The 20127-nt window shown below is 37.6% G+C and overlaps 1 protein-coding gene across 1 annotated transcript in view; it reads left to right on the forward strand.

The window, feature by feature from the left end:
• Positions 1 to 18856, forward strand: part of slx4ip (SLX4 interacting protein) — a 70819-nt gene extending 51963 nt beyond the window's left edge. Inside the window, 4 exon segments of the mRNA XM_067989448.1 lie at positions 3833 to 3921; positions 12381 to 12493; positions 17602 to 18424; positions 18426 to 18856. Coding sequence (XP_067845549.1) covers positions 3833 to 3921; positions 12381 to 12493; positions 17602 to 18424; positions 18426 to 18476 — 1076 coding nt within the window. The 3' untranslated portion in view covers positions 18477 to 18856.
• The last annotated feature ends 1271 nt before the right edge of the window (positions 18857 to 20127 follow it).

Consider the following 20127-nt stretch of genomic DNA (forward strand, 5'->3'; position numbering starts at 1 on the left):
CCACTGTTAGCAATGGAGCTGTTATGGGCACTGCTCATGGCACTATAGCAAATTGCAGTAAACATAACATCAAAACAAATATTTTTTACATTTTTTTAAAATAGTATTTTGAACAACAAGTAATCCGCAGACTGCCCTTTTTAAGCTACATACTGCAGTTCAAGAGTCTGAGAAGGAATCTATTATGATTACTATGCACGTATTAAGCAGCATTTCATAATCAAACTACATGTTTAGAAGATATATAATGTTTTGGTGTTTAAATTAACCATTTTTTTGTATCAATGTCAAATTGCTAGTTAAAAATGTATTAACCTCTGAATTCCCGTCTGTGATATTAGCAGTTGGATGCATATCATGTTTATATAACATCACTCCGTCTACTATTTTAGAGGAGGCATTAGCCTATTTAAAATAAATGAATTAACGCCTCTGTTAAAATAGCAGACGGAGAAATGTCATACCATCGTATTAAGCATTCATCTGCTAATGTCATTGACGGTAATTTCTAGACCATTGTCTGTAAGTTTAACATGAGTGGCCATGAGGTGAAGAGGAGGTAATATTTATTATAGTGAAGCTCACTGAAAATGCACAAGCAACAAATTCACGAGTACATTTTTGATGTTTGGTGCACTCGTATAACTACAGCAAAAGGGAACCCATTGTATTTTCTGTTTATTTTCTATTGGGTTACTTCTTAATGTGAGTATTTTCAGTTATTTATAATTTTGAGTTGAGATTTGTTTTTCTTGTGGGAACTACTACATGTGGTACAGGGCAAAACAACTTGTGTTATATTCGGGGTATGAGGTACCCATTTTTCTATGAACAAGAATCATATCCAATGCATCTTATCTAGCTAGTCTGAAGAACTGAATCATGTCATAAAGACTGACTGGCTGAATAAAACTTGTAAAACTTTGTCTGACTGGCTCACTCTATGAAGATCATAAGTTTGAATGACTTCCAAGGGTTAATGATAAAGATGTATTAAATATCTTGTAAATGGAGTGCAATATCCGAACTTTATTCATGACACTTTTATCAGAGTGGATACCTCAGAACAATTTAGGATACATTTTATAATGTGCCAGAATGAAGGTATGATGTCGTATTATAATACTTAACAGATGGATAGCTGGTAATGATCTATAGTCAAGTTAGTAGTAGTACCATTACACTGTCAGTATTGAATGAGTAGCAAAAATAAAATGATAAAACTAAAATAAATCCTTTTTATAAATGCAAATATATTTGATTTGAACTTATGAGCGTAACTAACTCCCTCCCCCATTTAAAAAAAAAGAGTTACCGTTAATTTTCTTTTGTCTTTCTGTTAATTTATAAAACAAAAATGTATAGATTTCTTCATTCACCATCTGTTACTTGTGGCAGGAGTTGCCTGGGTTGGTAATGTAGTCAGAGTCCCTTTAAAATGTTTTTGATATCATACCCTCCTTCTCTTAGAACTAATGTATCTGTAGAAAGCCGTTTTATTGCCCTTTATATACTTGCTAATTTTCTTGCATAATCCCTCTTGGTCTATTTCATCTCTCTTGTAAATTTCCTATATGTATTTGCCCTGGCTTTCGTTTTAAGTATGTGCTCCGTAAGCACTATATGCTACTTTTTTCACCCTATTCATTCATGGAACCCCAGCCTTCCATCCATTTCCTTTGTAACTTACTGGAATATATTTAATTTGTACCCTTCCTGTCTCCTGTTTTAAATATTTCTCATTGCTGATCTAGAGTTTTATTTGCCACTTTTTGCTTTTGTATAATGTGGGCAAGGTTCCTTTTCATTTTGCTATAATTTGCTTTTTCTAGTCAAGTGCCCTTGTCCTAAATTTTTCTTTTTCTTTTTCTGGTCTTACACTGAACCTTATATTGCGGTCACTGTTTCGCAAATGTTCCCCTACTGTTAGGTCACCTACTTGCTCCATTTGATTAGACAGATCAGGTCAAGTGGTGGTTCCTTCCTTGTTGGAGTAACAACATATTGATTGAGATAACAGTTCTGAGCACACTGCAAAAACAACCCTTCCCTTTTTTTAGTACAAATATTTTTGCCATCCCAATCTATTTTTGAATAAGTGGAATCTCCTCCGATTTTATTATTATTGTTGAATTTTGCATTATCAGTTTGTAAGTCAGAAACATTCAATGTAATGCCAATAGCCATTCTACTACCTCGTGCTGACCTTAAGAAAGTAATCGTAGACAGCGCCAGTTAAGCCTGCTACTTGGAACAATCCTCATTCTTTTACCAGATGTTGCTGTCTGGAGTTTTGAGCCAAGAATGATCTGCCGTTAGCTAGGTCTGTTCTGACTCTAAGCAAGCAGGTCATCCTCCTTCTCCTGTGCACTATTAGGTCAGACTCCCACAGTATGTGAAATGTGCTGAATGAACAAGAAAATAAGATTTCTTATCTTTAGAGGCTTCCTCATTCTTCAAACTATCCTTCACATACCAAGGTGTATGTCCTCTACCCACTTTGGAATTGTTGTATATATTTATATGTTGCATTTTCTGCCTTCTGTGGAGAAAAATTGATTCACCTGCATATTTACACATTAAAAAGGGAGAATCATGGGTATCTTTATTGCTGTTTAGAATATCTTAAAGGGACTATATTCACATCTGAAGATAGCATAAAATAGTTCTCCTTTCTCTTCCTCTCCTTCCCCACCAAATCATAATTACCTTTGGAAGGATGCAAATGGCTGGACTATTTCATCTTCCAGAACTGGATTGAACCTTTTGAAGCCTTCTGCCAATGGAGTAATGCCTGGGTTGTATGGGGTGAGGAGGAAGTAGTATAGCAGGAAAATCCAAAGGTATGTAGAAGAGTCCAAATTCCCACCAAACATGCAGCTCTGCTCAGAAAATCTATTGAGGTTGAATAGTCTGGAACTGCAGTGCTAGATGTTGAGAGGCTTTTGAGGAGAGGTAATTAAGAGCAGCATTTATTTTGCATACTTCTTACCGATGTCCTAGTCCTGTAAAGGAAATTCCTTTCCTCTCCTTCCCCCTCCCCCTCTTTCTGATTATGTTCCCATACAATTACAGCACTCTTTCCCTTACATCTGATATTGTCAAATTCCAAAACTCTGGTTTCAGGGTTGAAAGTAGTTTCTGCCAACCTAAGGCTCGGGGACCTGAGTCTGTACATCTTAAGGTCAAACTTATTTTAACAAGTGAGTCCCCGATACGCTCCCACTTAGTGAATACAGAATGGGACAAATTATTTTTTGGACTGTCTGTATACTATATTCTAAAAGGTTTTGCCAGGCTCAACAATATCTGGGTCAAAGGTTTTGCACTGATGTACAATGTTGATTATCACAGTACTTAGAAAATAACTGCACAATATGTATTGGGAAGGATTTATAAAGGCTAGCATGAGACATACTCTTGTGTAGGTACATGTTATGTACATAAAATGCCATGGTGCTCCATTTAAGGAGCAGCGTTTTGTATATAAATTTGTTATAAATCAACCCATTTGTGGTCTTCGTGTGGATTTGAAGTGTTTAATTGGCAGAAAGCTATCATAACTTGAAATTTTTGCTAGATTATCGATGTAGAAAAATTATTTTATAGTGGATAATCTAAATGATTTTGAAAAGTTTATTATATTATTGCTAAATGGAAAAAATATTTGCTACTTCAGGTTAGTATAATATTTTTACCTCTTCTTAAAATGTAATGTTCCAACTCCTGCTTTGTTACTTAGTGTCAATAATAACATTGCTAACACTGACAAGTTTTAGTGGAAAAGTTGTATTAAAGCATCAGGTGAAAACTTTAATCTTTTCCTTTTTAGGATTTTATATATTCCCTGATCGTTTTGTGGTTTGTATGACTCCATGTGAAACTGGTCCAAAAAAAGGAGTGGCTGAGGAACCGATTACTGTATGTATTTTTTTGTAAAATTATATAAATTGGTCCACAACAAAGCAAATTATGAATCTGGTTTGTAAAACCTCATTATAAGGGATGAACATTTTGTCACTTTTGCAATAATCCACTAACATTTGAGGTTTTAAAACAAGCTGTCTGTACTCAACATTCTTAATAACAAGGTTCAGTTGTATTCCACAGCGGTGGGGATTTTGCAACGCACCGCTCCCACGCAGAGCCTCTCTAGATGGTAACACAACTTGAAGGTAAAGGTGGCAGCATGGTTTGAAGGTAGGGCTGTAACGCTACAAGGCTGCTTTTTGCAACTTGCGTTCCCATCTAGCAAGGCTTCACACTGGGAACGGAGCCTCGCAAAATTTCTTCTTTTATGTACCCCATTCTTTATGTGAATGGAACTAACGCAGGTTTTAGGTTTTATTGGAACTGGAAACAAGATATCATAAATGACTTTAAATCTGAGTTTAAATAAACAAAAATGTTATTATTCCAAGTACATTTTGTTTCTAAATGCTTTATAGTTAAAGTTGTATCTATGTAGATAAATGTTTTTGCATCCTGTTTAGCAGTTTATGACAAATCAAAGGATATATGGGTGTAATATCAATAGCATCTAGATTAGCAGGTAAAACTGAGGTGAGGTGTAAAACTGATCTTATTAACACCTCCTCACTGATCCTCTTATGTGAAGAACTGTTGCTCCTATACTTTATATTTGCTCTATTTATAACATCAAAACAGGAAGTTAAAATGACCTGTGTGATCCGAAGGCAAAAGAATGTTATGTCTTGAATAGAGGCAGCTGCCTCTGTTTATTCGTGACACATATAATACTTGACGCATAAAGTTGTTCAACCTTCCTTCCATAATGTAAGTGGAAGTATATACTTCAGAAAAGTCACCAGGGAATTATGAATGTTAATTTCCTTATGATTTATATAAAATCATAAAACACTTAAATTTGAACAGGACAGAAACTGCTAGGGATTAAATAAACCCAAAGGTAAAGTTTCTTTTAAAAAAAATCTGTATACAATACAGGTGCATATTTTAAGTTTAAACAATGTGTATCACAATAGTAATTGATCATTTAAACGAAAATATTTTCTACCCTATATTCTTATTGCGTTGTTTTGGGAGTGACAGTGGTAACTCTTGGTAATATTCATTGCCTGTGAAGCATAAAATAAAAGTGTTCTGATTTCTAGTTTAAACCTTTATATTAAGTGTACATTCATTTTATAACCAGTTAAATTTCACCTAATTGGTATTAGAGGAAACAAAAGAACACATGAAAGTAACCTTTCCATATACACTGGCCTTTTGTGCACTAACGGTGGCCTGTACAAGTAAATAATATCCTAATAGAAAAAATATATACTGGAATTAGTACTTGTTTGTTAGAATTTTTTTTTAAAGAAATTAAATATAATTTAGTCGCTTGTATTTACAGAGAAAAATAAATTATTTATGCTAAGCCTTGTTTAAAATTTATATCTTTGTATTAATTATCCAAACCATAATTAGTGTGATAGCTGAACTGTGTGGCATATGCAGAGTTTACTTGTAAGGAATACTTTAAGTGGTTCTTTGAAATGATAAGAAGTAGAATCTACAGGTAATGTATTGTAATCTTCTAGGTTACTGATGTATTTACTTGTTTGGTCAGTACAAATGTAGCTTTCTAAGGTGTGCCATAGATAGATTACATTGACAGTGGGCACCATTATTTGTTCTGTACTGTTTGAATTTATTTCCCTCAAAATAGTCATCAGATGATGTGTCAGTTGCCCTGCAATCACTTCTCATATTTCTGTTTGCAAACAGCTCAACATTCTATACTTGCAGGCCTATTTAGTGTATTCAGAAATTATGTTTTAAAATTTATTTGGGGTGGTCAACTCTCAAATGTGTGATTTTTGCTCACTTCTGTACTTTTGTAGGATGGTTGTGAGTATGTCACATCAATGTTTGTGCAATATGTTGCAATAAAAATAGGATGGATGTGAAAATTGTACCATTGGACTACCTCGGTTCTAAGACAGTGGACCCAGTAGTGGAATGAGCAGGGGAGTTTATTTTAAAATATCAATGATAACTACAGCACCATTAACAAATTGCCTTACTATCTCTCTCCAACTTCACAGGACCCCTCAAGACTTACTTTTTTGACAGTTCCTTCAGACACCTCCCATTATCTTTCTCCCTTCCTCGTCAGTGTTCACAACTTTCTCTATAAAGCACCTTGGAATGTTTTATTACATAAAAGATGCTAAGTAAATGTAAGCTGCCATCACAATAGCACTTTTAAGTACTCTTTATTTTTGTTACTCAAATATGTACTTATATTCCATTTTCTTTTGTTCTTTATTTCATCCTCTTTGGTCAGTTTTCTCTCCATTTCCAGAAAATGTTGACTCCTTGCTGGGGATTTCCACAGGCATCAGTTGTCACCTGGTGCCTTGCCCAAATGGCCATTCTTCATGTATGAACTTACACCATGAATATCAGCAGGCTAATTGACTATGGTGGCATCACAGATACGCCTAATTCTGTCTTCACCTAATGTTCACAGATGTCCAATTTTAGGTGTTCCTCTTTCCCTTTGGATCTTCCTGCTTCATACATTACTTAGCCAAGAGACAAGGCAAGCAAATGGCTCCCAGGCTTCTGCCAATGCTGCTATTGAATTAGCCAGTAGAAGCAGTGTGAGAACAGTGTGGGGTTATTCCGCTGCCAATTTGTCTTCCTTCCTCCGCACAGACAAACTTTTAATGCCCCACCCAAAGCTGGGAAATTGGTGTGTGGGTAATTTATCAAGAACCTGTGCCCTATCACCTATTGACAACTTTCACTAATATTATTGGATTCGCATCTGATTATATGTCTACAATTTTATCACAGCTTTGGTGAACATTGTTCCTAGACATTCGGTTTCATTTGCTTGATCTTGTTATACAAAGAACACGTACCAGTATTTTGAACCATGTTTAATTGTAGGCTATCTGCAAAAATATATTTTGGTGGATTTCTCCCTTGATCCATATGTTTACCTTGGGTCACGTTGGTCCTGAATGTCTCTTTGGGATGGAGTACTTAACAGAGGCCCTCTTTATTAAGTGGCTGCTTGAGAAGCAGAACTATCAGATCTGTTAACTGGAGCTCTATGCTGCCTTTCTTACTTTTTGAATTTTTTTTTAAAAATCTCGATTAGGCCAGTGTTTCTGAGAACAGACAAAGCCACAATGATGTTTTACTTGAACAAGTAAAGCAGAATGTGTTTGCTATTACTCTGAGCTTAGCCAGAGAATTTTTAAATGGTCCCTGGTGAGGAACAGTTGTGATTGTGGCCAGCCATTTTTCAGAGAAACAACAGTAAGCTGAATTTGCTCTACAACTGTTAGGACAAGCCACTTCCAGGTGGACTATCTCTCCTACCATCTCTTGTTTTCCTTCTTCTCCATGTACTCTCTTATTCTACAGAAAATCACACAATCTAGGCTGAAAAATCAGTTTGCTGATTAATGACCTGGGCAGCTATGGCTTTCAGAGCATTCATCTGGCAATCCTTTACACCTTCCCTGGTAAAAATCCATCCAGTATACCAGTGATGGTGACGAGGCTTTATATAACACTACTGATCTTTGTGACTCTTTCCCAGAGAGTACTATCACCAAGACCTGTGCCCATTGTATGCAAAAGTGTAAATGCCGAGTTAACCGATAATGTGCTGTACCAAGGTTTGTTGCTGCATTCTTTAGACAGGCGAGTCAGCGGAGCGTTCGCTCCACGCGCCTATCCGTGCTGGCACGCAACCCTTGCCAAATTCGGCACTGGGCCTCATCTGTATTTAACCAGCGAGCTGAAGGGGGCCACTCGGGTGTCCAGAAACAGCTCGCTGGTGCCAGTAATTTGGGTTGCTGCGACAAGGGCTGCAGCTCTCAGGTGGTGTCCTGGGGGTGGGGGAAATGATGCTGAGAGGGGGGCCAGCACTGGCTGCCAGTGGAGTGACTCGAAGTCAAGTGAAATGCAGTTTGTCCACTACAGAACAAACTTTAGGAACAAAAGAAATCTGACCCTTGCTGGATTCTGAAACTAGTTATACTCTATCAGCAAGCTATTTTTGCATTCTATATTTCTCCTCTAAATGCATTGTGACCCAATGGAAATTACATAATCACCTATAACAAATTGATAACATCACTGTCCCTGTGCAAGGACAGTAACAATTTTCAATATTGTTTGTGTTACTGGCAAATTCATTCTTTGTGGGGTTTTTTCCTTGACTTACCTTTTTTGTGTGTATTTAATCCAATATAATGCACTAAAGACTATTACTTGCTTTTCTAATCTTAATTCCCTGAAGATGGAACTCATTCATCCATGCATATATTTGTGATTTTTTTTTCCTCCATGTGAAAGATCCATCTTGTTTCAGCAGTTTAAAAATAACCAGTGCTAGTCATTGGGTGCTATATATTAAGTAACAACAATGGATGTTACTGTTGCAAAGGCCATTTGAGGAGGAGGGAACAGGATCATGCTCCTCGTCTGATTTTTTTTTTCCTTGACACAAGTGCACTGAAATTAAAATCCAGGTAAAAGTGTGTGCTTGGGTCTGAGAAGTTCCTGTAGAGAATCAAGATTGTTACAGTGAGCAATTTTCTCTTTTCAATAAAGTATTTTAATTCTATAATTTGAATTTCCTGCTGAAAATTGACTTCTATAGTTAAAATTATAGTTTACCTCTTTCTGGCATTTTTATAAACCTGTACTGAAAACGAAGAGCAGTGCTGCGTTGAAGGTTCTCTTTAAACATTTATTTTTAAAAATGATGAGAATAAAATAATGAAATACTTCACAGTAAGTTTTTTTTAAGACTTATCATAACATGCATAGTATTGTTTAGAGTTTGTTCCATCTTATTGCAGTAACTACAATGACTATTAATTAGCATTAAGTAATATTCTCTTTTTGCTGTGTCAACTCTGAAATTCGCAGATTAAGGCTGTGACACGTCTTGACTTGCTCTGCATGAGCACTAAACTTCACGCCCAAATCACTTCTACTTCTGTTTATGATAGTGAAATGCGCCTTCTATTTTGCTTCGTGTGTTATCTGTTTTCCCCTTTTTCTGCCTTTGTAGAACGGACAATCTATCTGCAGCACATAGGAAGGATTGCCATTAGTTTTGTAGCCTTCCATAGTTCATTGCCACTCCATAGTTTTGCTAATAGAAATTAGAGCTATTGAAGAATGAGGCAGACTGAGCCCTATGGCCCAGCTGGAAATATATCCTGATCAATTTGTCAGTGAACCTGTGCTTCAGCCACTGTTGGGATCTAAACCCCTGATCACAGAAGTCACATTATAACTGGGTGGAAAATTTAGTCATATAAATCTTTATAGGGGAAAAATACTAATTATTTCAAAGTTGCCAATAAGTTCATCATATAAACAGAGTCCTGCACTTTAAACTGTGAGACCACTTTTATTACAAGTGTGTGAATGATGTACCGCTCACTCCTACCATATGATGCCATCTATATCTGTTTTATTTGTGTAATGGGGTAAAATCTAGAATTATCTGTTGATTTTGGCTAGGATGTTGCCAGTGGAATTTGCAGGCCGAGTTCCTTCCTTGGTTTTAGTGACCTTGGCACGGTTATGCTTTAATTCCACCCGAAGCAATTTTAACAAATTCTGTCGCTGTAAAGATTTTTGCAAAAAATAAAGCGGATAGATTAAGTGATTTCAGGGGATTTTGTGTTACCATATAGGATAGATGACACTGGTGATACTAATGCAAGTGGATGCCTTTAATTACTGTACTTCTATATTTTAGTTGCAGTCTTTGAGATCGATAGAAATACGTTTTAAAGCAAAAATGCAAAGGTTACCATTTTTTCAGTTTCTTCTGAGAATGGTGCAAAATAGATCTAGCTGGGTTGTAAATAACTTTCAAAATTCACACAAAATGTTGCTTATAATATTAAATAGAAGTTATTGTGATGGAAAATTATACATCTAAAAATAGTCCCTGCACACCACAGTTCCAATTACCAGATCTAATATTAAGCACAGCTTGTGATACTTTTATTATAGAAAGTAAAAATAGATTTTTTTAAGCACAACAATGCATTCCTTTTGATCAATGAACATCTGGGGCTATCATTGTGTCCCTTTTTTGCCTTCTAAAGGCTGCTTAATTGATGCTTACAGGAAGGATTGCTGTGTCAGATTTAGCTTACCATAACAACTGAAATGTTTCTAAAACAGTTTATGGTGTACTAGTTGAAGCAGTGGCAAAGATTGTGACTTCATTTATACCACCGCTGTTCCAAACAGAGTCTGATTAAGTTTGAGAACACAGAGGAAAATCACAAGAAATACATCCGTATTAGCTCAGTGATTGCTTGGACTTACATTCTGTGTCATGTCCTTTGGCTTTCCTTGCAACAGCTTCCCTTTGTGGCTTATTTCCAGCCTGAGGGAGTTTACATAATTCTTTCAGTAGAATTTTCAGCAGTTCCCACAGTGTCTTTCAGTGTCGAGGGCTGACTCATACTTGAGTCTTTTAATTGAACAATTCTGCATCTATTTTGTGTGTTCGTTTCATGTTTTGTTTTGTTTTAAAACTACTCTGGGGAAGGGGGAGAGAGAACCATTCACTTATGACCTACCCATACTGTGATCACTTGTTTTAAGAACTCGTGTTTATTAACCCTTTCAGGACTGCAGAAACATTTCTGTACCAAAATAACCTGTCACAAGAATTCTCATTTCTAGTTTATTCCAGGATTACTATGAATGAGGAAACATGCTGTACATTTCTCTAATGTGTAATATTCAGCATCAGAAATGTATAGGAAACATCTTTTTCACTTGCTAAATATGAAATGTGTTTTGAAAGTTGAAGAGATTATTTTAATTCCAAGATTAATAACAATAAACTCTGACAAAGAGAACTTGGGAATTACAATTACCACGTTCATTAGAGTGGGGGAAGCTTTAGGAAAAATATTTTGTGTTAGTGCTGTTGTTACACTTTGACTATTTAAAGTACCTTGCATAGAAAGATACAGGGATAAATAGTATAGTGTAATGTGTTATTATGTTTTCACAACCATTACATAACACACAAACAATGAAGTTCTGTGTGTTTTAATGGTTTGGTTGCACATTATGAAATCAAATCACACGCCACTATACGGTTGGTATATTGTTTATGCCATGCAAGTCCTAAGAAATGCCAACATTTTTGTAATATTTCAGAAATGTTATAAATTTTTTAAGAATGAAGTATAGGTACTCCCTTCTCTGTGGCATATTGGTACCTGACATCACTGTGGTGAGATTTGCATCGTTTCTATGTTGCTAAGTTGTTCCTTTTTAGCCCCGTGAGACATTTTATCACACTGGTCAGGGCCATTTCAGGATATACTGATGGGATCAAAGTCTCCTCCGTTTTGCAGTAAGGATCCTACATGAATGGACGGTGAGCAGTCTCAATCCATTTCTGAGTGAGCGTAGGTCGACAGCACAAAGTTGCTCTTAATTTGATACTAATTGGCACTAAAGGAACAATCTCATTCAGAGATCTTAGGTAGGATGGCTGGTGTTAGAAATGGGAATTGTCATACTGGTGCATTGGGGTGCTCTTCTGTGGTTGGGATTGAGGCAGAGTGGATGTGCCTAACTATTCTATACCTAAGTCCAGTGATTTATCACAGAGCGTTTACCCAAAAGTCAGAGGCAATCGTGGGTAAATTTTGAGAAAATTGTGTCGAAAGTAAAAACAACTTTACTGTTAAAATGCACTCTTGCGCCATCAAAAATATTTTTACAGAATTTTTAAAAAAAATTCTGCTAACAATAAATTTGCTTGTTAAATTGTTTCTTTTAAGATAATAGGAACGTGAACATTGGGATCAGATGGATTATTGTACTGTATCAGCTGGAGCTGTGGTGTGGCATGCAGCCAAATAAAGCTGATCCAGTACAGTACAGCCGGTGCACTACAGCTGATACTCAGCTGATCCTAGCACTCAAGTTTAGCTTTTTAACTATCTTAAAAGGCACAATGTAACAAATTTGTTGATGGAATAAATAAATTCCATTAAAGTCATTACATTAACTTTCCGACAGCACAAAAGTGTGTTTCAGGAACAAATAAGTTTAAATTTCTCCTGTCTTAAAAAGACACCATTTAACAATCGTGTTTGTTGATAGCAGCAGACTTTAAAATAAAAGCTTAGCCTTGACTATACCAGAGCTAGGAGTGCTAAATGCTGATATTCAGTGACCCAAATGGAAAGTGTTTAATTTCCTACTCAGTGCGAACATCCCTCATCTTGATGAATGCAAAAAATAATGGTTCACAATAAACAAAATTGTATGTAAGTACACAGTATACCTATTTTTTTTAATGAAATACTGCTTTTCTTCAATAGGGCAACAGTGCTGAGCATGGAGCATCAGAATACTTTGCTGCTGATTCAGAAATGAAAGAGCTTTGCAATGTCTCTGTTTCAATTCAGAAGAAGAAAGAAGCTTTGAAACACATGTATGTATTACCACATGATTAGACTGAAGAATTTCTCCCTGACTATAAAAATGACACATCTAAAAATCTGGCTATGTTACAGACTGTACTAAAAAAAAGTTGAACTTATGCAGCTGTTGAAGTGCAGCATTAAACTGCTATTTCAGAGTCTGTGTAAATAAGCTGACATTTGCTGCTCTGTTCTATATAGCAGGAATGAGTGAAATGAAAAAACAAAATCCTTAAATTTCTTTCATTCAGAAATATTGCTTTACTGGTTCTCATATTGGCAAGGAATGTTAGTAAGCTGCATGGGTGACCCACCTTATCTTCTTTAACACACAAATTGGGCATTTCTTAGGCCTCATCTTTATTTTTTGGTAAAAAGTTTATTAAAGTTTCACTTTCCTTCCTCCACCACTCCCCCACCCAGTCACAGTGTAAACTTTTATATCTACCACCTCACACTCTTTCCATAGCTGTACACAGAGCCTTCACTTTTTATGCAGATAGGACAATCTCATCAACTATTTGTTTCCTTGATAGACAATACTTAAACAATAACAACGTGTTTTTTTATAGCGCCTTTAATGTAAACAAACGTCCCAAAGCGCTTCACATAGGCACAATCAAAAAATGGATGCCAGGCCAAAGGAGGGGTGACCAAAAGCTTGATCAGTGGTGGGTTTTAAGGAAGATCTTAAAGGAGGAGAGGGAGGTGGAGGAGATTCTGGTAAATCCAATATTAGACGTAAGTAAACTGAGTAGTGGAATGCAACCCTTCTGTTACTGACCAGGAGCCGCCATGGAAATAGAAGATACCCTACTATGCGTGTTGCAATATGATGAACAATAAGTGGATACACCCGCATAACAGACATAGTAAACTGGAAGTGTGTTCTGTCCATTATGCTGGCAGTCAATGTTAAGGTTCAGGTTCAGGATTTTTATCAGTTTGTAGTTGGAGTATTCTCCTCCCAAGTGCAGAAATTCCTTTAACTTGTCTTGCCATTCTGCCTGATCCATAACGTAATCAGAGAAACTATGAAGTAGAGGCACAGTTATTCTGCTGGTTCCTTGCTTCCCAGGTTATAGAAAGTATAACCACCCTTAAGCATGTCATTCCAGATGAAGCTCAAAACCCATTAGTACCCAAATTTACATATCCTTTATTTGAACCAGTGACTGCTACAAATCATAGGCTGCTATCTTTGGTTATTTTTGGCTAATCCCAGTTGAGAGTGAGAAAGCTGTAAATCCTAATGGCAAAGACACCAATGTCTTATCTAGATTGAACTTAGACCAGTGATTAGCTCATATCATGTTTTGGGATTTTTGATTATATTTTTCTTCACGGAAAGGACTAGAATATGATTAATGTTAAAGTGTTGATTTGAAGTGCTAGAAATCCAGCACGCACCTGGGACAGAGATGGGAAATTTATATATTAATTAGCCAGGCTTTAAATCTGTTACCCATGATAACTCTGGACCATAAGGGAATCATTTGGGTAATTTTAACCCCCAAAGATGGCTGGGTTGGGGGCGGGTGGGAAGGTTAAAAAATGTAAAACTTAACCCCAACTTGCCCACTTCCGGTTTTAACGGAGGCGGGCCGAGAGGTGGGCGACTAACCCACTCTGATGAGGCGGGTGGGTCAGTTAAATCTTTTAAGGAGGCTGTGGGCCTCCATTTTAATAGCTTTTTTACTTTTAGCTCCTGAGGGCTAGGATTCCCGGGCCTCGTGATTCTCGCCATGTAAGAGGGCCAGATCAACAGGTGAGAGCCTTTATTGCACTGCTTATGGGCCAGGAGGAGCAGGAGTGTTTCCTCCAGGCCTAACAAGCTTGCCTGCCGTGATCCAACGCGTGCGATTGGATGACTTCCCCCCCCTACCACCCCCCCCCAATCATGTTAGACACCCGATGTCTCAGACCCACCTCGCTGGTGTGCGACCCCCTGATTTTATCCACAAACACCCCCCCCCCCCCAACCCACCCCCAAATACTTCCAGATTTCCCATACGTAAATCCTCCCCCCACCACCTCTCCAGGGCTCACAGTAAAATTTCAGGCCATTATCAGGTACTCCTCCCAAATTTTCACACCTTAGTGGGTTAGAATGTTCTGTCCTGTTGAGCAATGCACAAATCTAATTTCAAAGGAAGGGATGAGGAAGCAGGCTTGAATAGCAGCTCTTCTGGCCAACTCCTGGACGAGGGCAAGGGTCAGGAACCAAGCCTCAACTTCCAGTAGGACAGGAAAGAAGAGAACAAAGACGCTGATGTTGAGAGGTCAGTTGATGAAGTCTGCTGAGAGAGAGATCAGTAAGTCCCAGGCAGGTTAACTAAAGAAAAGAGCCAACCAGGTTCTGCATACTGCTTCATCTGATCTAATGTTGACCGACTACAAGCAAATGTATTTAGCCCACTAACTGAGGTAGGATCTTGATTTTATTATTTTTCTTATTCACAAGGAGGGAACAGAGTTACTTGGAGCAAATGAGATTTTATTATTCTCTACATTCTGACTGTGAAATAAAACAGCTTAACAATTCGTATCTGGCCTTGGCTCACCATGTTTCTCAATCCACCTTCGAAAAGGTCAGGGCAAGCACGTGTGAAGGCACATGCAAAAGATGCTATATCCAGTTCTGATCACATGGAGGTCCTATTGTTTCATTCCCCAGGATATACTGTTACATATTTAGATATTGGACAATACAGGCAAACCCCTAAACACAAGACTCTCATCACTTATAGGAGTGTTCAGCTCCCAAAAGAATATGGGAAAACCCTAAATTTGTAACAATCTGTATCCACAATGGTCATAAACTTGACAATGGACATAAATTCTATAATGTCATTGTCAAATGGACAAAGTATCCACTTATCACCTCCGCTAATTCTGACCAGTAGACCAAAATCCTGGCATCCCATTTCTTGTCTAACAGCTTTTCATATTAAGTGGCTTAATAACAGAGTTAGAGACAGCAGTAACTGGAATCAGTATTTCATTAAATTGAACTGGTGTTTGTTGGGAGCACAGAAGACTTGAAGAAATTGCTGGTATATCATTGAGCAAGTCTCCGGTTTCCTACAGCCTAAAATAAATCAGTGGTTTCCTATAGCCTAAACTATGCTTCAGCCACTGAAACCCAGTATTAAATTCCTCATCGTCCCTCTCCCCTTAAAAACTGCTGTCACCACCCCCTTAAAAAAAAATCTATGCTCCAAACCAACTTCTTCCAATGCCACAGCACTGAGACTGCCATGGTTAAAGCCATGAATGGCGTCCTCTGTGACATTGACAGTAGCATGCTTTCCCTCTTTATCTTCCTCATCGCTGTTCTTCTCCACCATTGTCCAGATCCAGGAGCTGACTTTGTTTGGGTTCATTCTTACCTATCTGGATGCAGGAAATGTATATCTTGCAGTGTCTTGTCTTTTCCCTGCATTGTCACGTCTGGAGTCCCCAAAGGATCTATCTTTGGGCCCTCCTTTTCCTCATCTATATGCTCTCCTGTGGTGGCAGCATCCACAGGTGTAGAGTTAGCTTCCACAGGTATGCTGATAATAGCCAGCTCTGCTTCTTCACCATTTCACTGAATCTCGTGACCATATCTGTGCTATTAGACTTCCCGTTCAAAATCTAGTCTTGGATGATCAACAACTTCCTTCAACTGAAACAACAAAAAGATGCAAGCCATAGTTTGCAGTGCTCGTCACACTGCCTTAACACTGAGTTTATCCCTCTTTTGCCACTCTCTGGTTCAGCAAGACCGTGCACAACCTTGGCATCCTGTTTGATCCTGTGCTGAGCTTCAAACCCCACATTCTTTCCATCACCACCACCATTTATTTCCACCTATACTACAAAGTTTGCCTCTGCCTCTATCTTACCCCCTCCATGGAAAACCTTATCCATTATATTGCCATCCCCAGACTCAGTTACTCCAATGTTCTCCTTGCTGGCCTCCCTTCATCTACGCTCCATAAATTCGAATTTATCCTAAATGTATTTACTTGTATTCTGCCCTGCAATAAACCCTGCTTGTCCATCACTCCCATCCTCGTCAACCTATACTGACTCCTTGTCCCCAACACATTAAACTTAAAATTGTCGTCCTTGTCCTCCAATCCCTTCATGGCCTCCCTCTGCCCTACCACTGCAACCTCCTTCAGACTTAATCTCCCTTCTGCACCCTTTGGTCTTCTGAATCTGGCTATCAGATCTTCCCACCCTCCCCCTGCCACTGTGGTGGTGGAGCTTTCAGCTGCCTAGGCCCTGATCTCTGGAATTTCCTCTCAAGACCTCTGCCTTTCTCTCCTCCTTTAGTAACCTTCTCAAAACCCACCTTTTCTCCCAAGCCTTTAATTATCTCCCCTAATTTCTCTCCCCGGTTCAGTGTTCTGTTCCTCTTGTTACTCCTCTGTAAAGTGCCTTGGGACATTTTCTATGTTAAAGGCATCATTTAAATGCTTGTTATTGTTGTATTGCTATTGATAGATTTCCAGGCTACAGCACCATGAGAGTTCCACAGGCAGGTGAAGCTTTGTCAATGGTTGATAGGCTCATCTGAAATAGATGGGCTAGGGAATAAACTTGTCCCACAGATAGCATTTTGAGAACCAGAGCAGCTAAGTATCACGGTCTTGTAGCTTTACCAGGGTCAGTCATAAGCACTTTTTTTTAAGAGGAACATGGTATTCTGTTGCTGCTTATTATGTATTCAGAGTTTTTAAATTTTGGAATTTCCAATTTATTCAATACTGAAAAAAGACGTGAAGTCTTTTTTAACAATGTTGTCAATTTGAACAAACTATGTTAATGGAAGGATTCTTTTTGGTTCATTTCAAAAACAAGCTTTTTCTTGTTAACTCCACAAAATGTGCTTCCTGCTTTTGCTTTTGTATTTAATGTAAAATTTATGTTAAATCAGTATTAGTTTTCACAGCTGGAAACATCTGAACTATGTGCAACAGAAATAATTAAGAGTGACATTTGGATATTTTAGGAGGAATTTTTTACAAATATAGAATACTTGAAAGAATGTTCTCCATCTGTAAGTCATCCAAGACTGGGTGACAATGAACACCTTAACTCATTTTGGTTCTTTCATTTCTTTCAGTGTAAAAAAGACTTGTTACATAAAAATGAGAAACTTTGGTAACAAATCTGAAACTAGCAATTGCTTGCCAAAAGTATTGCATGCTGTAACAGAAGATGAGCAGGATGTAGCCCATTCTGCTGCAGGTTTCAGCCATGAGATTCAGGATATAAATACTGGCAGAACAGATGATTGTATGAACTCAGTTCAAAGCAAGTTATTACTTCCTGCCATAAAACTGGAAAAATATATTAATGAGAATCAGCCAGCTCAGCAGAACTGCCAACAACAACCTCAATCTATTGAACAGCTGAAGACAGGTTTGAAAAGCACAGTGGGCGGCAGTGAGTCAGCACTGTGGGATCCTAAACAAAATGAAGTAAACACAAAAATACGAACTAAGCGAAGGAGAGGCTCCTCTCAGAATGGAACAGATAGTGCCAAAAAGGTAATTTCTGGAGAGACACCAGCAACCCTCTGTGAGGTTACAATGGGAATGAACTCTCTTGAGTCTTTAAGAAAAACATCTGAGGAAAAAAAGCTTTTGAAATGTAATTCCCATTATAAAAGGTCAGTCAAAGGTAAACCAGACAGCCTTGACCTCACTAACAGAGATGTGGGCGGGTACTTGTTCTCTGTAGGTAATTCTCCCCAAGACTTTTGCCACGTGGAAAAGCCTAAAAAGAGAAGACTAACAACACAAACCAAACTGACTAAAAAGACAGACACGGCACCTTCAAGTCTTTCTGGTTCCGAATCTGTGAATTCAGCAACAAATAAAGCATCTGTAAAAGCCGAGTCAGAGGTAGAAAATGTGCCAAGAAAATTGAGACTTCGAAGGCCTAAAAAGGCTGGAATTTTCAGGAATGAAGAAGTTGTCATGTGATAGTCGCTAATGGTTGGCACTGGAGTGCTTGGATGTGACAGGAGAGGACTACAATTAATGTAGTGCATAAATGAGAAGTCATTTTATAAAAACACATCACTCTTGTAAAGTTACAGGAATGCCAGCAGCGTTGCATAATCCAGGATCAGACTTGTACTTTAATATTAAAATCAAGCCTAATGGATAACTCCTTCTCTAGTTTTAATACCATCCTCTCTTTATAGACTTGGATGATAATATGAAACCTTCATTTCTTGGTATCTTTGGTTCTGTCTAATTTGATAATCCCATTAATGATTAGTCTACAAATGATGGCTTTCAGTGAATGTGTTTTTAATTTTATTTTAAAAGTACTCTTTGCTGTCTTATTGATCTTTATATAATTTCCATTCTTAAGCCTGTTCCATCTTGTATTTCACAATAAAGTTTAAATAGATTTGCAACTGTTTCTTTATACTCCAGTTTAGTTTTCACTGTACATAAACTTCAGGCACAAATGTTTTGTCTACTAATATTGGTTTTACTGTGTCATGGTGGTTTGATAAAATGAAGAAAACTCCAGATGTGTTCAGTGACATTACAGTGTTCCCTATTTACAGTAATAATAAGTCACGTTAGATATTATTAATTGGAGATGGTTAAAGCCACAATGACATGAAAAAATATTTGTCAGCATGGTCTGGATTTTCCCCTCCCAATTCCTGTTATACACACATTATATAGTAGTGATCTATTCCTTTTCATTTGAGTAGAGGTTTGGCCATCATATTGATCATGTATTCATCACTAGTAAATCTGGAAAAAATGATTGATATGATATTCATATATATTGATATTCATTAAGTTCCCTGTCATTTTGATGGCATCGCTGAAATAACTGCTTTTGTCACCAACTTTATCTTTAATGGTTAATCACATTGGAGTTTCCCAAACATAGGTGGACTCTTGTGGTGGTACTTGATGTCGAAATACACCAGATGCTAATATTGACTGCATCCCCTCCTCCCTTATAGGAAGGGTGTCATACAGGGAAAGAAGTCCTATTCATGCATTTATACTAAAGTGATGGATTAAACCTACTCCAGAATAGCCTCCCAGTTCTCATTCATTTATTACATACAAGAGGTAGTTGAGGAAGTGATCTGTGGTCAACTGTGGCTTTGTAATTAAAAGAGGAAGAAGGCATAATTGTGAATCTGATGATACGGGGTATGCCATTTAGAACCGAGATGAGGAGAAATTTCTTCACTCAGAGGGTGGTGAACCTGTGGAATTCTCTACCATAGAAGACAGTGGAGGCCAAGTCATTAGATGTATTCAAGAAGGAGATAGATATATTTCTTAACACTAAAGGGATAAGGGGAAAAAGCAGGAACAGGGTACTGAGTTAGACGATCAGTCATGATAATTTTGAATGGCGGAGCATGCCCAAAGGGTCGAATGGCCTACTCTTGCTCCTATTTTCTATGTTTCTATGATTACCTTTTTATGCTTAGCATTAGACAGGAGAAATTATAATGGGGAATAAGGAAATGGCAGAGACGTTGAACAAATATTTTGTATCTGTCTTCACAGTAGAAGACATTAAAAGTCATACCAGAAATAGTGGGGAACCAAGGAGCTAATGAGTGTGAGGAACTTAAAGTAATTAATATCAGTAA

Source organism: Heptranchias perlo, chromosome 8, assembly GCF_035084215.1.
Source record: "Heptranchias perlo isolate sHepPer1 chromosome 8, sHepPer1.hap1, whole genome shotgun sequence".
NCBI classification, from domain to species: Eukaryota; Metazoa; Chordata; class Chondrichthyes; order Hexanchiformes; family Hexanchidae; genus Heptranchias; species Heptranchias perlo.